Source organism: Colias philodice, chromosome 18, assembly GCF_061535455.1.
Source record: "Colias philodice isolate Cphi_HAF_F1 chromosome 18, ilColPhil1 Martin Lab GWU primary, whole genome shotgun sequence".
Lineage (NCBI taxonomy): Eukaryota > Metazoa > Arthropoda > Insecta > Lepidoptera > Pieridae > Colias > Colias philodice.
The window spans coordinates 9,362,102-9,382,417 of record NC_143103.1 but is presented as its reverse complement, the minus strand read 5'-3'; the positions used below and the strand labels follow the sequence as shown (position 1 = coordinate 9,382,417).

Here is a 20,316-nt window from a genome sequence, read left to right as displayed (position 1 = left end):
GATGCACTCGAAAAGTTGTGGCGTATAAAAAAGACGTGTGGCACTCGAGGACTGCCGCGGTAAAGCTATTGCGTAGCATACCTTCAAGCGGCAAGCCCACAGTGCAAGCCACACCTCTGCGCCCGTCGGAGTGGGGAGCGTGAGGTTTTTCGTTACGCAATTTCTGGATTCGGTCCCCGCGCTCAAGGCCCGCGATAGAAGCTACGCAATAGCTTGTGTGTACATTTAAATAATTAGACTAATCAACTTTCTTTTTCAATATTTGCACACCCAATCAATGGGTAGAATGTATTAGCCACATAATATTGTAATTAAAAACATCTATTTGTAACTACATTCTTGCAAATAAATATAATTTGAATTTTGAATTTGAATTTGAATTTTAAAAACTTAAAAATGAGGAAAGAATAAGATCGATACGTAATTTTAAGGTAATTTTAAACTAAATCATATCTTTTTCAGCAAAGTTTCACTACAGGAGATGATTTCGGAAAGAACGACTTAAGACACAGGTCACTTACTTCAGTATACGCTTCAAAGTTTGCGCTAAAGTACGTGCGTACTTTGTCTAAAGCACGTCTAAAGATAACCCAAGGATAACCCTTATTAAAACGCTGGGAGCTATACTTCCCACGTCTCAGATTGAAGTAAATCGTGTTTTATTTTTATATGCTTAAACCTAATGCAGTGTAATATTTATCTACGCAATCTTAACATTTTAGAGAACTTTTTTTCATGGAAACACTTTTCAGAGAATTATTACATGTCATGGCAAACACACGTCGAAGTTAGGTGACGTGATTTTGCAGCCGAAAACGACCGTTATTTTTTAGTTTTTGATGTAGTGCTAAAAAAAAATTAGATAAGTAGATTTGAGTTCTAGCTATGTAAAGTAGACTATATTACGGTTGCGTGAAACGTAAAAATATGCCCAGAATCTTTCGTATATACCTTGGTAGAGTCGATTGAAATTAAGTCTTTAAGTGGGAAGATATCATCCCAGTGTTCGTCACTGCACACGACATTCGGAAATTCTATAATATATAAAATCTGTGTGTCTAAAAAATCTTTTTAGTTGGTATAAGCAACTTATTTATTGTTATTCGTTATTTCCTGATCAGATCATTAGAAATCTTAACTCAATACATTAGTATTTACCTATTGTTTTTATTTTGTTTTAGAAAAATGCCATTTTTATGTTGAAGTCATTCATTTTTCAATTCCCGAATTCTTCCCTCAGTAAAAGAAACTTGCATTGATGAGTACTTTCACCTCCTTTATTAAAAAACTTGATCTTTATAATTTTTTACGATAACATTAAATTCACAAGTGGAGTCAGGGCAACTAACTAGTGTTTTAAAATATTGATGTCTGGAGTGGACACTGGGAGCTATAGTTCCCACCTTTTCAAACTTTTACAAGAGAGAACAGATGACGGGATATATACTTCCCACCGAAAAAAGGGTACTTCCCCCCCACTAACCCCTTTTTTGTGTGTATTTTTGAAATCTACGACCCAAAATTACCCAGGATCGTATATTACTTTTTTGTTAGCTCCTCCACAGGCTCGCGTTTGAATAAGGGATAAATTTGTGGATAAATTAGTTTTGACCTGTGGTTTTGACCGATTTTGTATGAATTTTAACTTGTGACTGATACTGGCAAATAGTTCAGTCGCGCTAATAACCGAAAAAAAAAACTTGTGACAACTACATAATGAGATACAGAGATAGTGACAGTGATTGACACTTGACATATCCAAGAGGGTTCGGTGGTTGCAAATAAATTATATTATTTTTAATTAACAAAAATAATGTATGTGTAATGTATTTCAGTAAGAAAAGTACACGTGTATAGTTCTTAAAGGCTGCAAAAGTGAACAAAATGATTAAGCGCATATATTGAAAAAGTATTGTGTTGTTTTGCGTTGTGTTTTGATAAAGACACGTCAACTTTTCTCGAAGACTGACGATTGATATAAAAATATGGAGTATTTAAAACTTTACATTGTATTTTTATGTTTAATTATAACTACTGCGGAGTTGGTCGGTCCAGATTCTGCCAAAAAGGAGGATAAACGGACTGAGGATGAAGATACATCTGAAGGCAAGGATATCAAAGACCCATATTATTACAATGAGCTAATATCAGCTATGAATAAAGAGATTAAAACTCTAAAAGATTATGCTGATGTTTTACGTAAATCGAAAGAGATTTTGAAAGATGACGATAATTCTAAAGGTGACCTGGGTATTAAGACTTCTCAGTTATCAATATTTTAATTTTATTGTCGAAAAACCGGTTGCGGTGTTGATAGTAACCTAATAAAAGAACTTTCATGTATCAGATTCTTATAAGTATAATTTTTTATAGGTTATTAATTACATTAATGCCAAATGTTGGAATATTTTATATTTTCTCTTAGAATCAAATTTCATCCAAATAAACCTAGTTGTTTTTGCTTCATAGAGTGGCAGACATACACTCAATAAATATGATTGCTTCACAGATGAAACTAGTGAAAAGGAGAATAATATGGAACAAATGGAATACACATTTAAGCTTATCAAGAACAGCTTATTGAGGGAAACCGAGCCCAGTTGGATTGAAGCTGCAAAGGGTATGCTGGATTCTGCTGACTCTGAGGTTAGTGTTTATTTTAGAAATAAATAAATAATTCAGGACAATTTTCACACACGGCACAATCTGATCCCATACTAAGCTTTCACTTGTGTTATGAAAACCAGATGGCTGATAAACATACATATATAATTTTTAAATAAATACTTATATAGATAATTAACACCCAGACACAGAGCAAACATCTATGTTCATCACACAAATATTTGCCCCGGGTGGGAATCGAACCCACGACCTCTGGCTTGGAAGGCAGGGCCACTACCAACCAACCAACCAACCGGTCAGTCAAAGAAAGAAAGAAATATATTGCCATTTAAAACAACAACATGAAAAACTACACATAAATCAGTAACACATAATAAATATTAAATAACTTATTAGCAGATAATTTACAAACAATAAATCAGAATACTGTAAGTCTTGCTAGTAGCTGACAAAAGGGGTAATAAGTTATCTTACACTGCAGTTTACATCAGGGTTTGCCAATTTTATCCACATGAGACTGGTTATTTAAACTATCAACCAACAATATCAGATGGAAGTTAAAAAAAAATCTCTATATGCTATCATGAAATTTAGTTAACCATAAATAAAAGTTTGTATTAGCTTTAGTTTGTAGGTTTTAGAATCTGTTGGAATTCATAAAAGATTTATTTGTTATAGAAATCAGGAGAGAATCCTCAAGATTATCTGGACAGCCTCCCACCACTGCCTAAAGTGGAGGAAGAAGAATTAACTCCCGAGTTGCAAGAAGGTATGTATGTTATGAAAAAAATGTTAAATTGTCAACAATTAAACCAAATGTGCTGTTGTTGATAAGTATTTTCTTGTTGGATTGTTTGATTTTTTGGAAACAGAATGTACATTGTAGGAATGTTAGAGCCATTATATTATCTGTCAATACAAAAGACTACTATTTATTGACCAGGCATTTGATTTTATAACTTTCTAAATAATGCTCTGCTGCTGCTAACCACTGTACCAATTGTGTTTTTTTATAATTTTGACCCAATATTATATCTTTGCATGCATTGTTTATTATTATATATCTTTTTTTATTTGATTATACATAATTTGAAAGAATAACTTACATATCATGAAAAATAGTTGTACATATTTATACATACATTGAAAATAGATAAAAATCAAGATATGAACGAAAACTGCAAGTCTAACTCTCAATTCATTTTCTTTTCTCCTCCTATATTTTAATGTAATATTCCAGCCAAAAAGCTATACGACGAAGCGATAAAAAAGATAGACAAGCGCGTCCCGGACCTTCGAGGTGCGATACTCCAAGTGAAGCAAGCAGCGGACAGTGGTTACGCACCCGCTAAAATACGGCTCGCGTGGTCTTATGTGTTCGGTGAGGGTGTGGAATTAGATATGGATAGAGCGAGGAAGATCTTCCAGGAACTCGCTGATGAGGGCAATGCTGATGCGCATGCGGTGAGTGCTTTTGCTTATTATGGTATACAAACAAAATATTTAAGCTATGCAATTAGTAATAATATGTTGAAACATTCCAAAGTATAGATTTTGTTCAGTGTCTTTTACTCTCTCGTCTTCTAGTGAATTAAATAAATAGATTTCTTAATTTAGTAATGCAATATTTTAAACATTTTTCGTTCGTATCTCTTCTATTTACTATTTGAAGAGACAAAATTGTAAATCGTAACCTAATTGGTAATGTATATTAATAAGTGGGTTAAATACTTACACTCGGGTCAAATGCCATTTTCTAATGCACCCTATTCACCCAATTTAACCTAATAATCTAAAACGTGTGGTAAAAAGGATAACAATTAATTCACAATAAAGTTTAAATTCAAACACGAATTAAAAAAAATATTATTCATTAACTTTTTCGTATATTTGAATATTCATATTCATATTTTAACATTACAACCGATTCGGAAGGTCTACCTAGAAGAATTGACAAGTTACTTCAGTTATACACCAAATTTATTATTAACACATTTTAGGCACACATTTATGTAAAAAAATACTTCTCCCAACGTAATAGAGCAGTCCACTTGTCTTGTAAAAAAAAAAATTGGTTGTCTGTAAAGTCGGTTTACTGACGATAGTTGAACGTGACGACGTCAGATTGTGCTTCTTTGTCGCTCGTTCCGCGCTCTCGCTTGCACTTCAAGCCTTACATGGAACGCCTCAGAGCGAGGTAACGCCGCATGAGTCATGTTTTTTCGTGCGTGCAGCCGGCGTTATCGAATTATAAGACGTTGTCACGTCAAAATATATTTAAACCTAACAATAATTTCCAGGGCATGGGTTTCCTATACGCCACTGGGGTGGGCGTTCCGGTCTCTCAAGCGAAGGCGTTAGTGCATTACACTATGGGCGCTATAGGAGAGAGTGATTACGCTCAAATGGCGTTAGCCTACAGATACTGGGTCGGAGTGACGGTACCGAGTTCTTGTCCGAAGGCTATGGATCTGTATATGAAGGTTGCTGCTAAAGGTAGGTTGGTTTATAGTTATTGGTCATCAGTGAAGTATTGGAAAAGATACGGACCTAGTGGTGATCCTTGGGCAACCCCAATGTAAAATTAAAGTATGTATATGAACTTAAAAAAATACCTATTTTAGAGTAATTACTCTCATTGATAATTTCAAGAATTTGTATTATTTCTATCAACAATTTTCAGCAGGTTTAGTGGAAGTATGTCTGATCAATATTCATAACAATAGATTGAAGATTGTAATTTATTTAGTTTATTAGACATTCTACATCAAAAACAATTTTCTAATTATCGCATGCTGATATATCGCATGCCGTATAAATATGCTCAACATTTGGTCATTAAAATATTTCTAAATCTTATTTGAAAATTTTAATGTAGTGATTTATTGAAACAAATATTCTCCAGTGGCAAGTCAAGTGACCTTCAGCGGTGGTCCAGCAGTCCAACGCACGAGGTTAATAGATGAAGCGGAAGGTGCGGGTTCGACATCTGCGTTGGACACCGACCTTATTGAGTATTACCAGCTGCTCGCTGAGAAGGGGGATGTGCAGGCGCAGGTATGTATATATACACATATACACCCATAGACACGCATATAAACATATATTCAAATTCAAATTCAAATTGTCTTTATTTGCTGAAAGTTACATAGCTGAGGTACAAATTTTATAGGTTCTTAGACATACTGCTCGTAGTTGAGCGTGCAAATATCTTAAATTATAAATTACTTTATACATAATACTTCACACAACGAGATCTCAATAGGTACATCGCAAAATTATAGTAATAAAATGATTATAAATAAATATTATGTCAATTAATTTAAAATTATTATTTTTGATTTAAGAAGTCACTAATATTATAGTATTGCTTTGTGATTAGCCAATTTGTTAACCTTGTCCGGAATATATTTACAGGTTCCTTAAAATCGTCTGGTATTTTATTAAAGATAGTAATACTATGTATGATACGAGTTTAGTAGTTCTAAATTTAAAACTTATATAAAAAATATACTAGTTCAGAGAGCGTACTACAGTATTCAGGAATATATAGACGATAAAGACCCATGGAGGGTTATCGCGTAAAATCCACAGGACAGTTCTTTGGCATATTATGATATATTATTATGTAGTTAGATATAAGTTACATATTATGTAATATTGACATGATTTAAAAGAGCAACTATGGAGTTTCTTGCCGATTCTTCTCCATAGATACTGCTTTCCGAATCGGTGGTAAATGTTAAAAATACTTATGTAATGACGATTCGAAAGTGCTACTAAATAGTAGTCTAATTGAATAAATGAATGTTTGAGTTTGAGTTTGAGTTTATGCGCATATAATAGCGTATACACGCACGTACACGCATATACCCGCATATACTTGCATACCCGCCTATACATATCATTAAATTGGGACTATAACTTATTAAATAGAAAAGAATCTATATTTTCTGATATTGTACCAATCTCTTTCTAGTAAATAAATATTTAAACTAAACAACTAAGAGAAAAATGCACACATAAAAGTAGATTTCTATTTCAGCATATGCAATCACAACCATTTGCATTAAACGATACTTTATATTTGTGCCTATGCTCACAATGAAAGAAACACCCGTTTTTTTAAAAGAGCATAACAAAATAACCTTTATTTATTTCACTTTATATTTATGTATAAATATAATAAAACTTCACTTTTAAACTGGGTCATTAAGTTTTTGTAACATATGATGGTGTAAATAAATGATTTATTTATTTATTTAAACTAGGTCGGTCTCGGTCAACTGCACTTCCAAGGCGGTCGCGGGGTCACACTGGACATACAGAAAGCGTTGCACTATTTCCAACAAGCCGCTAAGACTGGGAACGCTATGGCCAACGCTTATTTGGGCAAGGTAAGCGAAATTTTATATATTTTATTATAAAAAGATTAGATTTTATATATTTTATTATAAACTAGCTTCGGCCCACGACTTTGTACGTGCATCCCCGTTTTTCCCCGTTCCCGCAAGAATTTCGGGGAATCCTTTCTTAGCGGATGCCTACGTCCTAACATCTACCTGCATGCCAAATTTGAGCCCGATACGTCCAGTGGTTTGGGCTGTGCGTTTATAGATCACTATATCAGTCACCTTTGAGTTTGATATTTATTTATTTATTTATTTATTTATTTATTTGGGTACATCGACAGATCGCGCATACATCATTCCTTAAAAATAAATACAAAGTAAGAATATTCTAATGCTTGACCCTATTATAGATGTACACAGCAATATAAGAAAAACTAAAGATAAATGTAGTTAATGAGGATGTTTTATACAACTAAAGTAAGTAAATTAATTCAATATTGCTTAATTCTAAAACATGATGTGATATGATCTGTGCACTTTTCGTTTAAACATTGGCAAACTATCGTGAAAAATATCAAGGTTCGGAACTTTAGTGAGGTATTCATTGTAGGTTCTCAATAAGCGAAAAACTGGTGAGTTTGAACCGAGAGTTGTTCTACAAGGTGGAACGCTGAAGGTTCGGATAGGTTTTCTGGGAATCGAACGGGGAGCATTAAACATTATACTATTGAGCAAATCTGGGCTATCGATTGTTCCGTTTAACAACTTAAACAAAAATGTTAAGTCTAGGGAGACTCTTCTATCATGAAGTTTATCCATTTTGAAAAAGGCCAATCTATCATAGTAGGGGCGTCTATGAGAAATGCCAGGTGAAATAAAGGCAAGATACCGAGTGAACCTTCGCTGTACAGCTTCCAGTCGTTGAGAGTGAACGGTGAAGTAGGGGTTCCAAGCGACACTCGCGTATTCAAGAACACTGCGAGCCATACTATTGTACAGAATAATCCTGGTACTATTAAAACGGAATCCTTTTGTGTTTCTCTTCAAGAAACCAACCATCTGATTCGCCTTTTTAACAATTGTGTCAAAATGCGAATTAAACTTTAAGCTCCCATCAATCACAATACCCAAGTCCCTCATTTCTTTGACTTCTTCTATTTGAACACGATTAATATCAAAACTAGATTTAAGTACATTTTTTTTCCTAGTGCATATAAGGTGAAAACATTTTTTTGGGTTTATAATCATTTTGTTTGCTTCACACCAAGATTGGATATTATTTAGATCGCTTTGAATCAAATGTGCGTCATATACTGAATCGACGACTTTATAAAGTTTAAGATCGTCAGCAAATAATGAAACTTGTGAGTTTTTAATAGCAACAGTTATGTCGTTTATAAAAATGACGAAGAGAATAGGGCCTAAATGTGATCCTTGAGGCACGCCTGAAGTTGCCTGGTATGATTTAGATGTATAGCCGTTAACTGATACTACCAGAGGTCTCTCTCTGAGGTACGATTGAAACCAATTAAGCAGGGGGCCCGATATTCCGAAGGATGATATCTTTTGTATCAAAACTGAGTGGTCGACCTTGTCAAAGGCGCTTGCAAAATCTGTATATATAACATCTACTTGCTTCCCTCTGTCAACATCATAAGAAAGGTTTGAAATAAATGTTACCATGTTAGTGTGTATGGAGCGTCCTTTAACAAAGCCATGCTGGTGGGGTGATATTGAGTGATGAATATGTCTAGAAATGAGCGGGGTTAGCAAAGACTCGAGAATTTTTGGGAAGCAGCTTAAAATTGCGATTGGTCGATAATTACAAACATTGCTACGATCGCCTTTTTTGAAGAGTGGGATTATCCTAGTTTCTTTCCACGATGATGGAAAAATACCAAATCTTAATGAATTATTAAATATCAATGATAAAGGAAGGGCGAGAACTTTGGCACACCGTTTAACAAAGAGTGAAGGTATTTGGTCTGGACCCGGACCTTTATTGTAGTCAAGTTTTTGAATGCATTTAAGTATTTCTGTCTCAGAAAAGGAAACATTTGAAATATTATGGTGGTTTAATGAGGAATAATTTATATGATTTGTCGGACCGGATACGGGTGTATACACTGACTGAAAGTGCTCAGCAAATAAATTCGCTATTCCTGGACCAGTAGAGGTTGTAGAATCGCTTAGATGCATTTCAGAAGGTATAGAAGAATTAGTTTTAGCTTTATCCTTAAAATAGCGCCAAAATTTTTTAGGATCTTTTGCTATATTTGACTCTATAGCATGTTTATAATCACTTATACATTTGTTGGTTAACTTTTGACATTGCTCACGAAGTATTTTATATTCTATGCTATCACGTGGATTATTATACTTATGAAACCTCCTTCTAACCTTGTCTTTTTCCTTTAAGCGTTTTATTAATGAAATATTCATCCAACTTGGGTATTTAGATTTAAATCCACTTCGTATTGGGACATGTTTCTTAATAGCAGAATTCAAAATATTGTAAAATGCAGAGACCATATCGTTAACATCTGATAGATTCGATAACTGATCCAGCCAATCGACAGAACCAAGCTCATTGTTAAGTGCAGGATAATTTGCTCTCCAAAAGTTATGCCTAGGATTGTATTTCGATTTGAGGAATTTAATATCTCGACAGTTAGTTAGTGATATTAATAGACATGGATGATTAGAATCGATTCTGGATAAGCTATCGTCAGACTTATAGACAGATATTATACTATTCGATAAATTACTTATGACTAGGTCTAATACTTTCGAATTACAATTCCTAAACTCATTGAACTGATTTAGACTATTAGATGATAAAAAATCTATCAAATTGTGACCCAAAGAACAGTTGTAATCAGATGGAATCAATACATCGCTGTGTGAAGTCCTATTCCAATTTATGAAACCGAGATTGAAGTCACCTACTACTATAACATTATCAGCAGTACACAATACTCTATCCAAGCTATTTAAGAATATATTCAATGTTCCGATATTAATGGGCGGGGGAAGGTACACAATACAAATAGCTAACTTAATTGTCTTACCATTTAACAATACCTCAGTCATGACCCACAGATCCTCGCACTCCGATTCCCAATTTTGAATGCGATACGATGGAGTGTCGCGTGATATTGCTAAAAGGACTCCACCGCCATCGTTCTTAATATTATGCTGTCGATCTCTCCGGTATACTACATATCTTGAATCGAATATTTCGCTATCCGCTATACTGCTATTAAGCCATGTTTCGGTAAATGCAATAGATTTGTAGTCATGCTGTAGGATTTCGTTATACACATCATTGGTTTTGGTACGAAGACCACGTACATTTTGGTAGTACATATCGAATTTTAAGTAAAAAAATATATTAAAACATTTTAAGTTAAGTTACTAACTAATGATATTAAGACTATCCCTGTTTCGTATTTGAAAGGCTTGACTGGATACGTCTTTGCGGACATAGATCTTGCCGTTCCTGACCCAAACGAACTTATAGTTTTTCTCGCGAGCTCTGATCCGGGCTGCTGCGTGAAGCGATTTATTAGTCGGTGTCAAGTGTTCTGATACAAAAACAGGGCTGGGTGCTCCGCCTATACCTAAATGATGAGAATTTAGTTTGGCATCAGAGTTATTTTTATTGAAATTTGACACAGCAGCAATAACTGCATCGCGGTGTTGTATATTACGCAGTTTTACGATAACAGAGCGAGGTCTTGAATCATCCTTATTCAATTTCTGGACACGAGTGACAAACAAGATATCTGCGGGAGCAATGGGGTTATCAACTGTCTTGACTAATTGGCCAATTGTATTCAGTAAATTTTCAGATTTATGTTCAGGAATGCCGTTTATTTCCAAATTATTTTCCCTCATGTGCTGTTCTATTGTATGAAGTCTACTTGTTAAATCTTTTACTGATGTCTTCAGAAAAAGGTTATCTGCTTTAAGATCGTTTATAATAGAAGTTTTTTCTTCCAGCTGAGTTTTAATATTCTCAAATTGTGTATTAATAAATTCTAGACTTTCATGAAAAGAGCTTATCTGCTTCTGTATGTCTCCTAATTGAACCAAAACTGACGACTCTAAGGCTTCCTTTAATATTAAGCGCAACCGATTTTCTGTAATATAACAGTCTGCAGTGCCGGTTATACTCTCCAGGTGTTGAGACTTTTTGAAAGCTGAAGCAGCAAATGCACTGTCACTACTTGCGATATTTGAATCGCTTGACGCAAGCAGTTTACTTTTACAGGTAGCGCATTTCCAAGACGATTTATGTTCTGGTATCATCAATCTAAAAAAATGGCGGCTCATATCTGCGCATTCTATATCGTACTTAGAGTTACAGGAGTGACAGGTCAAGAAGTCTTTCGTTTTTATAATGTTTTGACATGTTGCACATTTAATCGGAGGAGCCATTATTGATGGGTAAATTCGTCAAACAAGTTTCGGTCTCCAAAAAAAATAAAAAAATAAATGCGTCCGTCTAATTGACAAGGTTTGCAACAGCGCTTCAAGCGCTTTACGAAGCGTTCCGTCGTGACCTTGGAGCGTTGTAACGCAGCGACAAGGACGAACTGCAAGTTGCCGTTAATCGTAAATTTATAAAGTTTTAAGTTATAACTCACAAGTTTGCGTCCGTTATTGAGATTATTTTTGCACTGATACTTCCATTAGACACTGATAGTCAAGATGACACACTGTTACAAGTTTAAATGTTATTTTTTATCACGAAATAAGAATTAAATACGAGGAGCACATTAACTACGTGTTATCTCGCGCGACAGCGATATTGATATATATTGATATATATAGAAGATAGAAGATGTGTTATTAAAATTGAAAAAAGAAAAGCTATACAGAAACGTAAAATGTAATTTAAATTTATAGCTGGTATCCCCAGTATTAAAAAATTAAGTTGCCAGAAAAAGAATATAAAGAAATACATTTATTGCATACAATTTTACTTTTTTACGCACATTACCAAAGAATCATTTACTACGTTTTGACATTCGACAAATTTTGATAATGAAATAATTTGTGAAAAATTGTTTGTGAAATTAGGAATTTCAAATGAAATCTCTTCTGAAGGTTCTTTAGATCTTTCTAAAATAATTCAGTGTTTAAAAATTTTATAATATCTACATTGTTTTCAGATTTACCTAGATGGTGGGGATGGCATAAAACAAAACAACGAGATGGCGTTACATTACTTTAAAAAAGCGGCCGAAATGAATAATCCTATCGGTCAGACTGGATTGGGTCTTATGTATTTGCAGGTTTGTACAAAAAAAATAGATTTTGTATTTATAAATCTAGAATGCAATTATAGAACTCTAATTGACCAATACTAAAATTATTGCACTTGTTTTAGATATATGTTCGCTGAAATTATATGGAGCACTCCTTCTCAAAATAAAATTTAATATTTTTTTTACTATTTACGTGATAAAGATTTATTTTTTGTTTAAAAAAAAAATCGAAATGATTTTTTGTGTTTATGTATCTGTGAAAAATGTAAAATTTCAGTTCTGTGTTTTGTATAATAACAAAAATTTAATCCTTTTCAGGGTCGTGCAGTTCCAAAAGATCCGAACATTGCTTATAAATACTTTACGATGTCCGCTAATCAAGGTTGGATGGAAGGACAACTGCATCTAGGGTTTCTATATCTAAGTAAGTATTTATAAAACATTATATTGTTACTGTAAGTTTAGTTTCTAAAGCAACTAAGCTACTACTAAGCATATTATAATGTTGCAATTTTATGGCAGTTTTCAATTCTCTTTTTAAGAATGTCATTTATGTATATAAATATAATAAACAGTTGGACCAAGAATACTTCCCTGTGGTACTCCGTATTCTATTTGTAGTTCGGAGCTAAGTTTACTGTCAATTGTTATGCATTGTCGGGGGTCAGTTAAATAGCTTCTAAATCAAGTTTATTAAGGCGTGTCTGAATGCAATTCCTCCTGAATGCCTAAAACTGGTTTTATTGCGAGTTATAGAAAAGATTTGTGTATCGAACGCATTTTCCAGATTAAAAAAGACGCGTTCTGTACATGTCATTTTTATGTTTCGTATAATTTTAATAATTTGAATACTAGTTTCTTTTTAAGAGTGTTTTCCTTTCATTCTACGCAGTTTTTTTCTGTTTAAGAAACTTTTTGAATTGAATGTAACTCTTTTTTTACTTACAACAGCTTTTTTAAATGTAAAATCAAGTAATGCTTTTGAAATTATAATATTAGATATTGGATAGAACGCAAAATGTCAGTTAGTTTGTTTTTTTTTTTTTTTTAATTTTGATTCGTGTTGGAAAATGTACATTATATATGTGTTTACAGGCGGTATCGGCGTTCGTCGTGACTTCAAACAAGCGAATAAATACTTTTCTTTAGCTTCGCAATCGGGCCACGTGCTCGCGCTATATCACCTCGCGCAATTACATGCACAGGGGCTTGGCGTAATGCGCTCCTGTACTACGGCTACTGAGGTGAGATATCATATAATATTCTCGAATTAGAATTTTATTTTTGCCGTATTCCCTGTAAGATCTCACCGCAGGATTAGTGCGTTCATAGCTTTTTGATGAAACTAAAATTTTATGTATGTTTATAATTAGGAGAATAAGATTAGGTTGCCAGTCAAAATTTGGCCGCAAGCATGTTTAATTAAATTTTTTCTTATCGATTTTTTTGGAAAAAATGTGTTATGCAGCTATTTAATTACGGCCTTACTAATAAAAAGTTTAACAATGGATAAATTTCAACCATTTTCTACCATAGCTGTGTCCTGCTCTTGCTCACATGAAACGTCAATTAAAACAAGACAGGTTATTGCAATAACTAATCCATTGTATAGCGAATGGGTCACATTTTATCAGTAAGACTGTATGTATCCATACTATATCCATATACTAATATTATAAATGCGAAAGTAACTCTGTCTGTCTGTCTGTTACTCAATCACGCCTAAACTACTGAACCGATTTTCATGAAATTTGGTATGGAGATATTTTGATACCCGAGAAAGGACATAGGCTACTTTTTATCCCGGGAAAATGACGCAATCCCGGAAATCCCACGGGAACGAGAACTAAGCGGGTTTATCTTTGACTGCGCGGGCGAAGTCGCGGGCGGAAACCTAGTTTCTTATATATATCTCTATTATGTAGCTATTCAAGAACGTGTGCGAGCGTGGTCCCTGGTCGTCCCGGCTGATGGTCGCGCACGCGGCGTGGCGCGCGCGGGACTCGCACGCGGCGCTGCTGCAGTACCTGGCGCTGGCCGAGCGCGGGCTGGAGGTCGCGCAGACCAATGCCGCTTATTTGTTGGACGACGGTATATACACATCTACCCACATGATTTCAGGAATAAAAAAAATTTTGAAGTGAAAACTTCTTTAGCGGCGTTGAGCACTTTCTGTAATGGATATAAAATCTTAAACTCGCGTCAGGACACGTGACCTGATCGAAAAAGCGTAAGACGGATACCATTCCAAAATATCAAACATGCTCAACGTTAATAATCAAGTTTTCACTTCTGCCGGCACTCTCGAAGTGCAACCCGTCTTATTTCAACAATTTTTTCTTTCTCTTTCTAAATCCCATCCACACCCTATAGGTGGTGTAGGGCTCTTCCCCCCCGCCGAACGATGGCAGCGCGCCTTACAGCTGTGGGCGCGCGGCGCGGCGCAGGGCTGCGCCCCCGCACGGCTCAAACTCGGCGACTACCACTACTATGGGCTTGGGACTCCGCCCGATCTGGAGGCCGCCGCGCATCATTATCGGTGAGACACGCAATAACAGGACACAATAGTTAATGCCATTTCAAACAATACCCAGCACTGTTCGACAGAACAACACTTTACAAAAAATCTCGACAGGACAAGAAACTCAACGAAATGACACAACTATATAAATGAAGATAAGCTTAAAAAAGAACATCTAAATTTGGTCCTACTCGACACCGCACGATTCAAGATATTAGACATACATAGATAAAACAATTCTTTTGATATTATGAATGGATTACCACCTAAAATACAATCCTACGTGAATACTTGTGTATCATAGAAACATTGTAGCAAACAGCATACAATAATGCCACATCTCTATTATAAGCTATCTTAACTATGTAACAAAATTTATCACTGTGTATGTATTATAAAGAGTATTTCATACAATGCCACAAAAAATTCCAGCATTGCATCAGAACAGCTGCACAACGCACAAGCGACATTCAACCTCGGTTATATGCACGAGCGTGGCTTAGGTTTAGCTCGAGACATTCACCTCGCAAAGCGCTGTTACGATCTCGCAGCGGACGCAGCTCCTGAAGCGAGGCTACCTGCAGCACTTGCGTTGGCTAGATTGAGTGCGGTTACAGCGCTGTCATCGCTTTATGATGTAAGTTGTCGATAAAATTGCAATATAATTAGGTGAAAATGTGGAGATAATTGATAAATCCGGCTTGAAAGACCAATTTTCTGGTCTGTTGCGTCGCTGTTTTCGATGTATGATGTAAATTTTTGATAATAGTTAAATTTGTGTGAAAATGTCGAGGTAATTGAGAAATCCGACTCGAAGAACCAAAAATTGATCTTTCAGTTGTTATGGCGCAGTCTTAGTTGCATAATGTAAGTTATCATAATTGAACGTATAATGGCATTGGCTCGCGGTGGCCCGGCTGAGTGCTGTTACATTGGTCTTAATGATGTTATTAATTGGTGATGAAACGTGTAATGAAAATATTTATTTATTTATTTATTACACTTTATTGTAATACAATCATTAAATAATAAGAAACAATAAAAATAAAATATGGTACTAGAAAGATGTAGTACAATTGGCGGCCTTATCACTAAGCAGTGATCTCTGCCAAAATATGTATGTAAGTGATAGCTAGATGTGCTCAGCGCTGTATGATATAAGTTATCGTGATACACATTTCTAAATAACTGTGAAATCTAACTCGAAGGACCAAAAAACTGGTCATTACATAATAAGTTCGTTTTGTTTAATTCAAATTGTAATTTTTTCGTGTCTAAACTATCTGGACGACTCTAAAGGCAATAATTATTCAGTCTGTATTACAGAGTCCGCTAGCGCTGATCTTCCTCACGGGCGAGTCTCCCCTCCTCTCGAACTGGGACGTCTACCTCATAGCGGTGCTCGTGGGGGCACTGGGCTTGGTTCTATACCTCCGCAGACCACAACCGACCAATTGAAAGTGTTGGATTTAAAAAGGATTAGACGAACTTACATATTGACGTACTTTATAGCAACTAGATTCACAAGGTCGTAAAAATGTCCGAGCGAAGTTACAATTAACGTTCATTCGAATTAACATCTTATTGCGTAAGAGTCTTAGTAATGTTCAAAGTTATTGGATACGCGCAATAGAAAACTCTGCCTCATATAATATACTAAGGCAGACTTTTGCTTCGGACAATTTTTGAGCGTGATTGTTTATGTAGTTGTTTATTGTACGTCAATACTTACTAAGTGTCATGATATAAGCTGACATTTTGTTGTGGATGTAGTGTCAGACATTATATACAGGACTTGAAAATAATATGGTTAAAAAGTGAAGATACAGCCAAAATCTAGTGTTTTATGAGATCGTATCGCAAAAGGGATCCTGTACTTTTTAGTATAATTACGAATTTGCAACTGTATATGTTTCGACTTTACAATTTTGTAAAAGAACGGAGTCGTCCTCCAAAATTATTATTGGTAAAAATTTATTTAAGTTTTGGCATTGTTATCTAAATATGAATTTCGCAATACGAATGATTTATTTTTAAAATACTATAATTATAATTTCTGATGTTTACAATAAAACACCTCGCAGAATATTGCTACGTGGCTTCATACATTATTTTGGTTAAATTTACTGCTTAAAAAGATATTGATCCATAAATTGGATCAAAACGACTGAATTCCCTCCCCCCTACCCATATAGTTAGTCATAATTGATAGACACGGTATGTGATTTTTGATATAGCTAGGTACAGACAAATAAAAAATATTTGTCTTGGTATTAATGAATTACTTCTGATCTTCGGTGTGTGGAATTTAGGAAATTGTCGTGTGCTTTGTAAAGATTGATGTGTATGATAGACGCTTGTTTTATTAAATTGCGTCTAGCATTATTCCAGTAACAGATACTAAAACATAAAAAAACGAAATGAGTAGCCCTTTATTTTCCTTACTATGTATTGTGAATGATTTGAAAATATTTAAAAAAGTAACTACAGGAAATAAACTACCACCTCAAAATGCGTACGCAAAATGATTTTATAGGCACCTTACTTAGTGTTGATGAGACTAATATAATTCATATTTCAAATGCTTCGTTAATTTTAAATTTTAATCTTTGATGTAAATAGCATACGTATAAAAGTCGTGTCAATAAATGGTAAGAATAAAAAACCGCAAAGTTAGAACTGATTTTCAGTTGCTATATAAAATTGTTGCTTTTGAATAATATGCGATGGTATATTTATTTGTAAATTTACTACGATTTTATATTGGTTTCATATTCTATCATTTATTGACTCGTGTTATAATTGTAGATTTAAAAACATTGCTTTTTAATGTCGCTTGTGCTTGTTAGTAATTGATTTTTTTTTATCACAGTTTTTCCTTTTCTAGCTATTTACTGGTTACTTTGATAAATGTTTTATTATTATCGATAAAGAATTAATTTTAAACGCGATTGTTTGTATGGACCAAAGTAATGTGAAGCGTTTGCAATGTAGAAAGGATGTAAATAAAATAATTTATTAAGAAAAACATTGTTTTATTAAAAATACATGTCCTAAGTACAAGTTGTTCAGCTTAAATACTAGTAGACCGGGAGATACTGACAGAAAATTTCGAGTCATTTGTATCAGGATGGCGGTTCTACAGGGGTCTTAGTACGCAATGACAAAAAGAAAAACGATGGTGTGAACACTGGTACCGGGGGCTTAGTCGCGTGGGCGTTAGTCGAACTCGTCGGAAAAATAGCGAAAGTCAAACGATTTGTAACACAAAAATTTTAGAATTTACCGATAGCCCATAAAAAAGAAGTAGGCGGTAGTGTCATGCCATACTTTTCCAGTGTGACTTACAGCCCGCCATACCGACGCGAATGTGTTGATTAAAAAAAAAAAATTCAACCATTTGTACCAGGCTAACTTTTGCACAGGTAGCCATCGTTGTGCAGCCATTTACGAAAATCGCTATGCCATACTTTTCGGACGATTCCAAATGGACGCCATACCGCCGAAAATCTGCAAAAATTTTTTTTTTCGCCAAACTTTTTGTGCCAGTATTGCATTTGGATTTTTGGAGAGTATTTGATAAAATGTGACCATTATTATATTTGCCATACTTCTAGTAGGGGGAAAAAGTGCTGCCATACTTGAGAAATTAATTTATTCGTCACGTTTCAAAAATACGACTGTACAATACGTAAAATATTTTTTTTACAGTATGGGATCATTATATTCTGTTTGTTTGTATACAATTCTACCTAAAAAAAAATATCGCAGATTGCAAACATGGGGCGGACGATTGTAAGACTTAAGCCAAGACGTAAAAAAAAATGAAAAGAATTGGCGATTTGTACCAGTATGGCATTTGGATTTTTGGAAAGTATATGATGCAATGTGACCATTATTATATTTGCCATACTTTTAATAGAGGGAAAAAGGGGCAACATACTTCAAAAAACTTGATTTTTCAAGGGGCTTTCAAGGTGCAAGACATAAAATCATTTGTTACAGTATGGCAGCATTGTATTCGGTTCGTTTGGATGGAATTCTACCTAAAAATTATTATCCCATAATGTTACCATGGGGCGGAAGATTGTCGCGCTCAAGAAAAATTAATAAAATAATTGGACCAAATTGTTTCAGTATAGCATTTCAAATTTTCGAAACTTGAAAAAAGTATGCTCTGGGAAAATTACACCGTACTTATAGTAAAGTGCCAAAACCACCTGTAATATCGTGAACGCTATACATGTGAATAAAAAAAATATATGCAATATCAATTGTAACGCAGTTTATTCCGAAAGATTTACACTTAGACTTTCAACGTCATTAAAACTGGAGTCCCCGGCGTGTTCGAACTCGTTTTCTTCGTCCTCGTCGCTGCTTACTGCATCAGTATCTACAAATGATTTAATTTATTCACTCAAGCGCAATAGACAATTGCAAATCGTTGGCAAAAAAATAATTTAGTAAATATTTACCTTCGCCTTCATCTTTCTCTTCTTCATCTTTTTCCTCTTCATCTTTCTCTTCTTCATCGTTTGCTGCAGTCATAACGATCTCGCTTATGGTGCCTGGCATGGCGTCGCCGTCGAACCAATGGAAATCATAGTGGTCTGGGTCCACTAGTTTCCACCCGCAATCCTCTGGGCTTAGAGAAGAAGGGTATTTGAGGTGAGCATTACACCAGATAGTGCTTATGGACAAGACTCTCATTAATTGTTGACGCAACTCGGCTTTGCACGGTGGAAGTAAAGAAGCGTCAAAGTTCTTCACATTTTTCATAAAATCCTGCCCGGCGTGGGACATGCTGTACGATTTCATGAAGAGATGAAATCTCACTTCATTTACCTCATCAATTTTTCGTTGGTTGTACAGCCTGAAAATATATCCACAATCTCGTATTCCCCGGTTTTCTCCTCCAATCCTAAACCGATTAAAAAAAATTGGTTGTCTGTAAAGTCAGTTTACTGACGATAGTTGAACGTGACAACGTCCGATTGTGCTTCTTTGTCGCTCGTTCCGCGCTCTCGCTTGCACTTCAAGCCTTACATGGAACGCCTCAGAGCGAGGTAACGCCGCATGAGTCATGTTTTTTCGTGCGTGCAGCTGGCTCTATCGAATTATAAGACGTTGTCACGTCAAAAAAAAAACAGTATGGATGTGAGTAGAACTTGTTCTATGTTTGTACGTTTTTCTTTTTTTCGTAATGATTCAGAAAATTGTATACTAGTCGTCTGGTAACGGCGGTCTAAATAGACAATTTTGCTAATTTTTGAAGGCTTGTAATTCTAATTATAAATATAAAAAAAAAACATACATACATTTCAGTAAATTGTATCTTTTATATGTTTAAACATTATTTAGCTAGTTCTAATATTCAGAGAGAAAATAGGAGAATACGTGTGTATGGATAAAATCGCACTACCATTTCCTTTTAAAGGCGTTGAAATTTGTTAAAAATAGGTAGATATTAGGCCTGAGTTGATAGACAGGCAGATTGAGGGCAAAGTAGGTAGATCTACCTAAAAGGTGGTAGATATGGCAA

General features: G+C 34.9%; 2 protein-coding genes across 6 annotated transcripts in view; one reads left to right on the top strand and one right to left on the bottom strand.

The window, feature by feature from the left end:
- Positions 1 to 1,736: 1,736 nt before the first annotated feature.
- Positions 1,737 to 20,316, top strand: part of Hrd3 (HMG-coA reductase degradation 3) — a 215,875-nt gene continuing 197,295 nt past the window's right edge. The window contains exons 1-14 of one of the 5 annotated variants that reach the window (XR_016317038.1): positions 1,737 to 2,250; positions 2,510 to 2,646; positions 3,304 to 3,394; positions 3,866 to 4,089; positions 4,926 to 5,121; positions 5,531 to 5,682; positions 6,897 to 7,022; positions 12,158 to 12,280; positions 12,572 to 12,677; positions 13,349 to 13,497; positions 14,179 to 14,344; positions 14,627 to 14,792; positions 15,207 to 15,411; positions 16,089 to 17,425. Coding sequence is in view for 4 of the 5 variants with exons in the window: in XM_089706702.1 (XP_089562828.1) it covers positions 1,986 to 2,250; positions 2,510 to 2,646; positions 3,304 to 3,394; positions 3,866 to 4,089; positions 4,926 to 5,121; positions 5,531 to 5,682; positions 6,897 to 7,022; positions 12,158 to 12,280; positions 12,572 to 12,677; positions 13,349 to 13,497; positions 14,179 to 14,344; positions 14,627 to 14,792; positions 15,207 to 15,411; positions 16,089 to 16,232 (2,250 nt within the window). In the remaining variant the exon portion in view is untranslated. Of the gene's footprint in view, positions 2,251 to 2,509; positions 2,647 to 3,303; positions 3,395 to 3,865; positions 4,090 to 4,925; positions 5,122 to 5,530; positions 5,683 to 6,896; positions 7,023 to 12,157; positions 12,281 to 12,571; positions 12,678 to 13,348; positions 13,498 to 14,178; positions 14,345 to 14,626; positions 14,793 to 15,206; positions 15,412 to 16,088; positions 17,803 to 20,316 lie in introns of those variants that run through there. The other 4 variants (XM_089706705.1, XM_089706703.1, XM_089706704.1 and 1 more) reach the window with 4 other exon arrangements.
- On the bottom strand, positions 17,877 to 19,675 carry LOC149480689 (uncharacterized). Its single transcript, XM_089706607.1, has 2 exons — positions 19,250 to 19,675; positions 17,877 to 19,167 (listed from the first exon to the last, which is right to left on the bottom strand). Exons 1-2 carry the CDS (start codon positions 19,590 to 19,592, stop codon positions 19,061 to 19,063), a joined length of 450 nt encoding a protein of 149 aa, XP_089562733.1. The 5' UTR covers positions 19,593 to 19,675; the 3' UTR covers positions 17,877 to 19,060.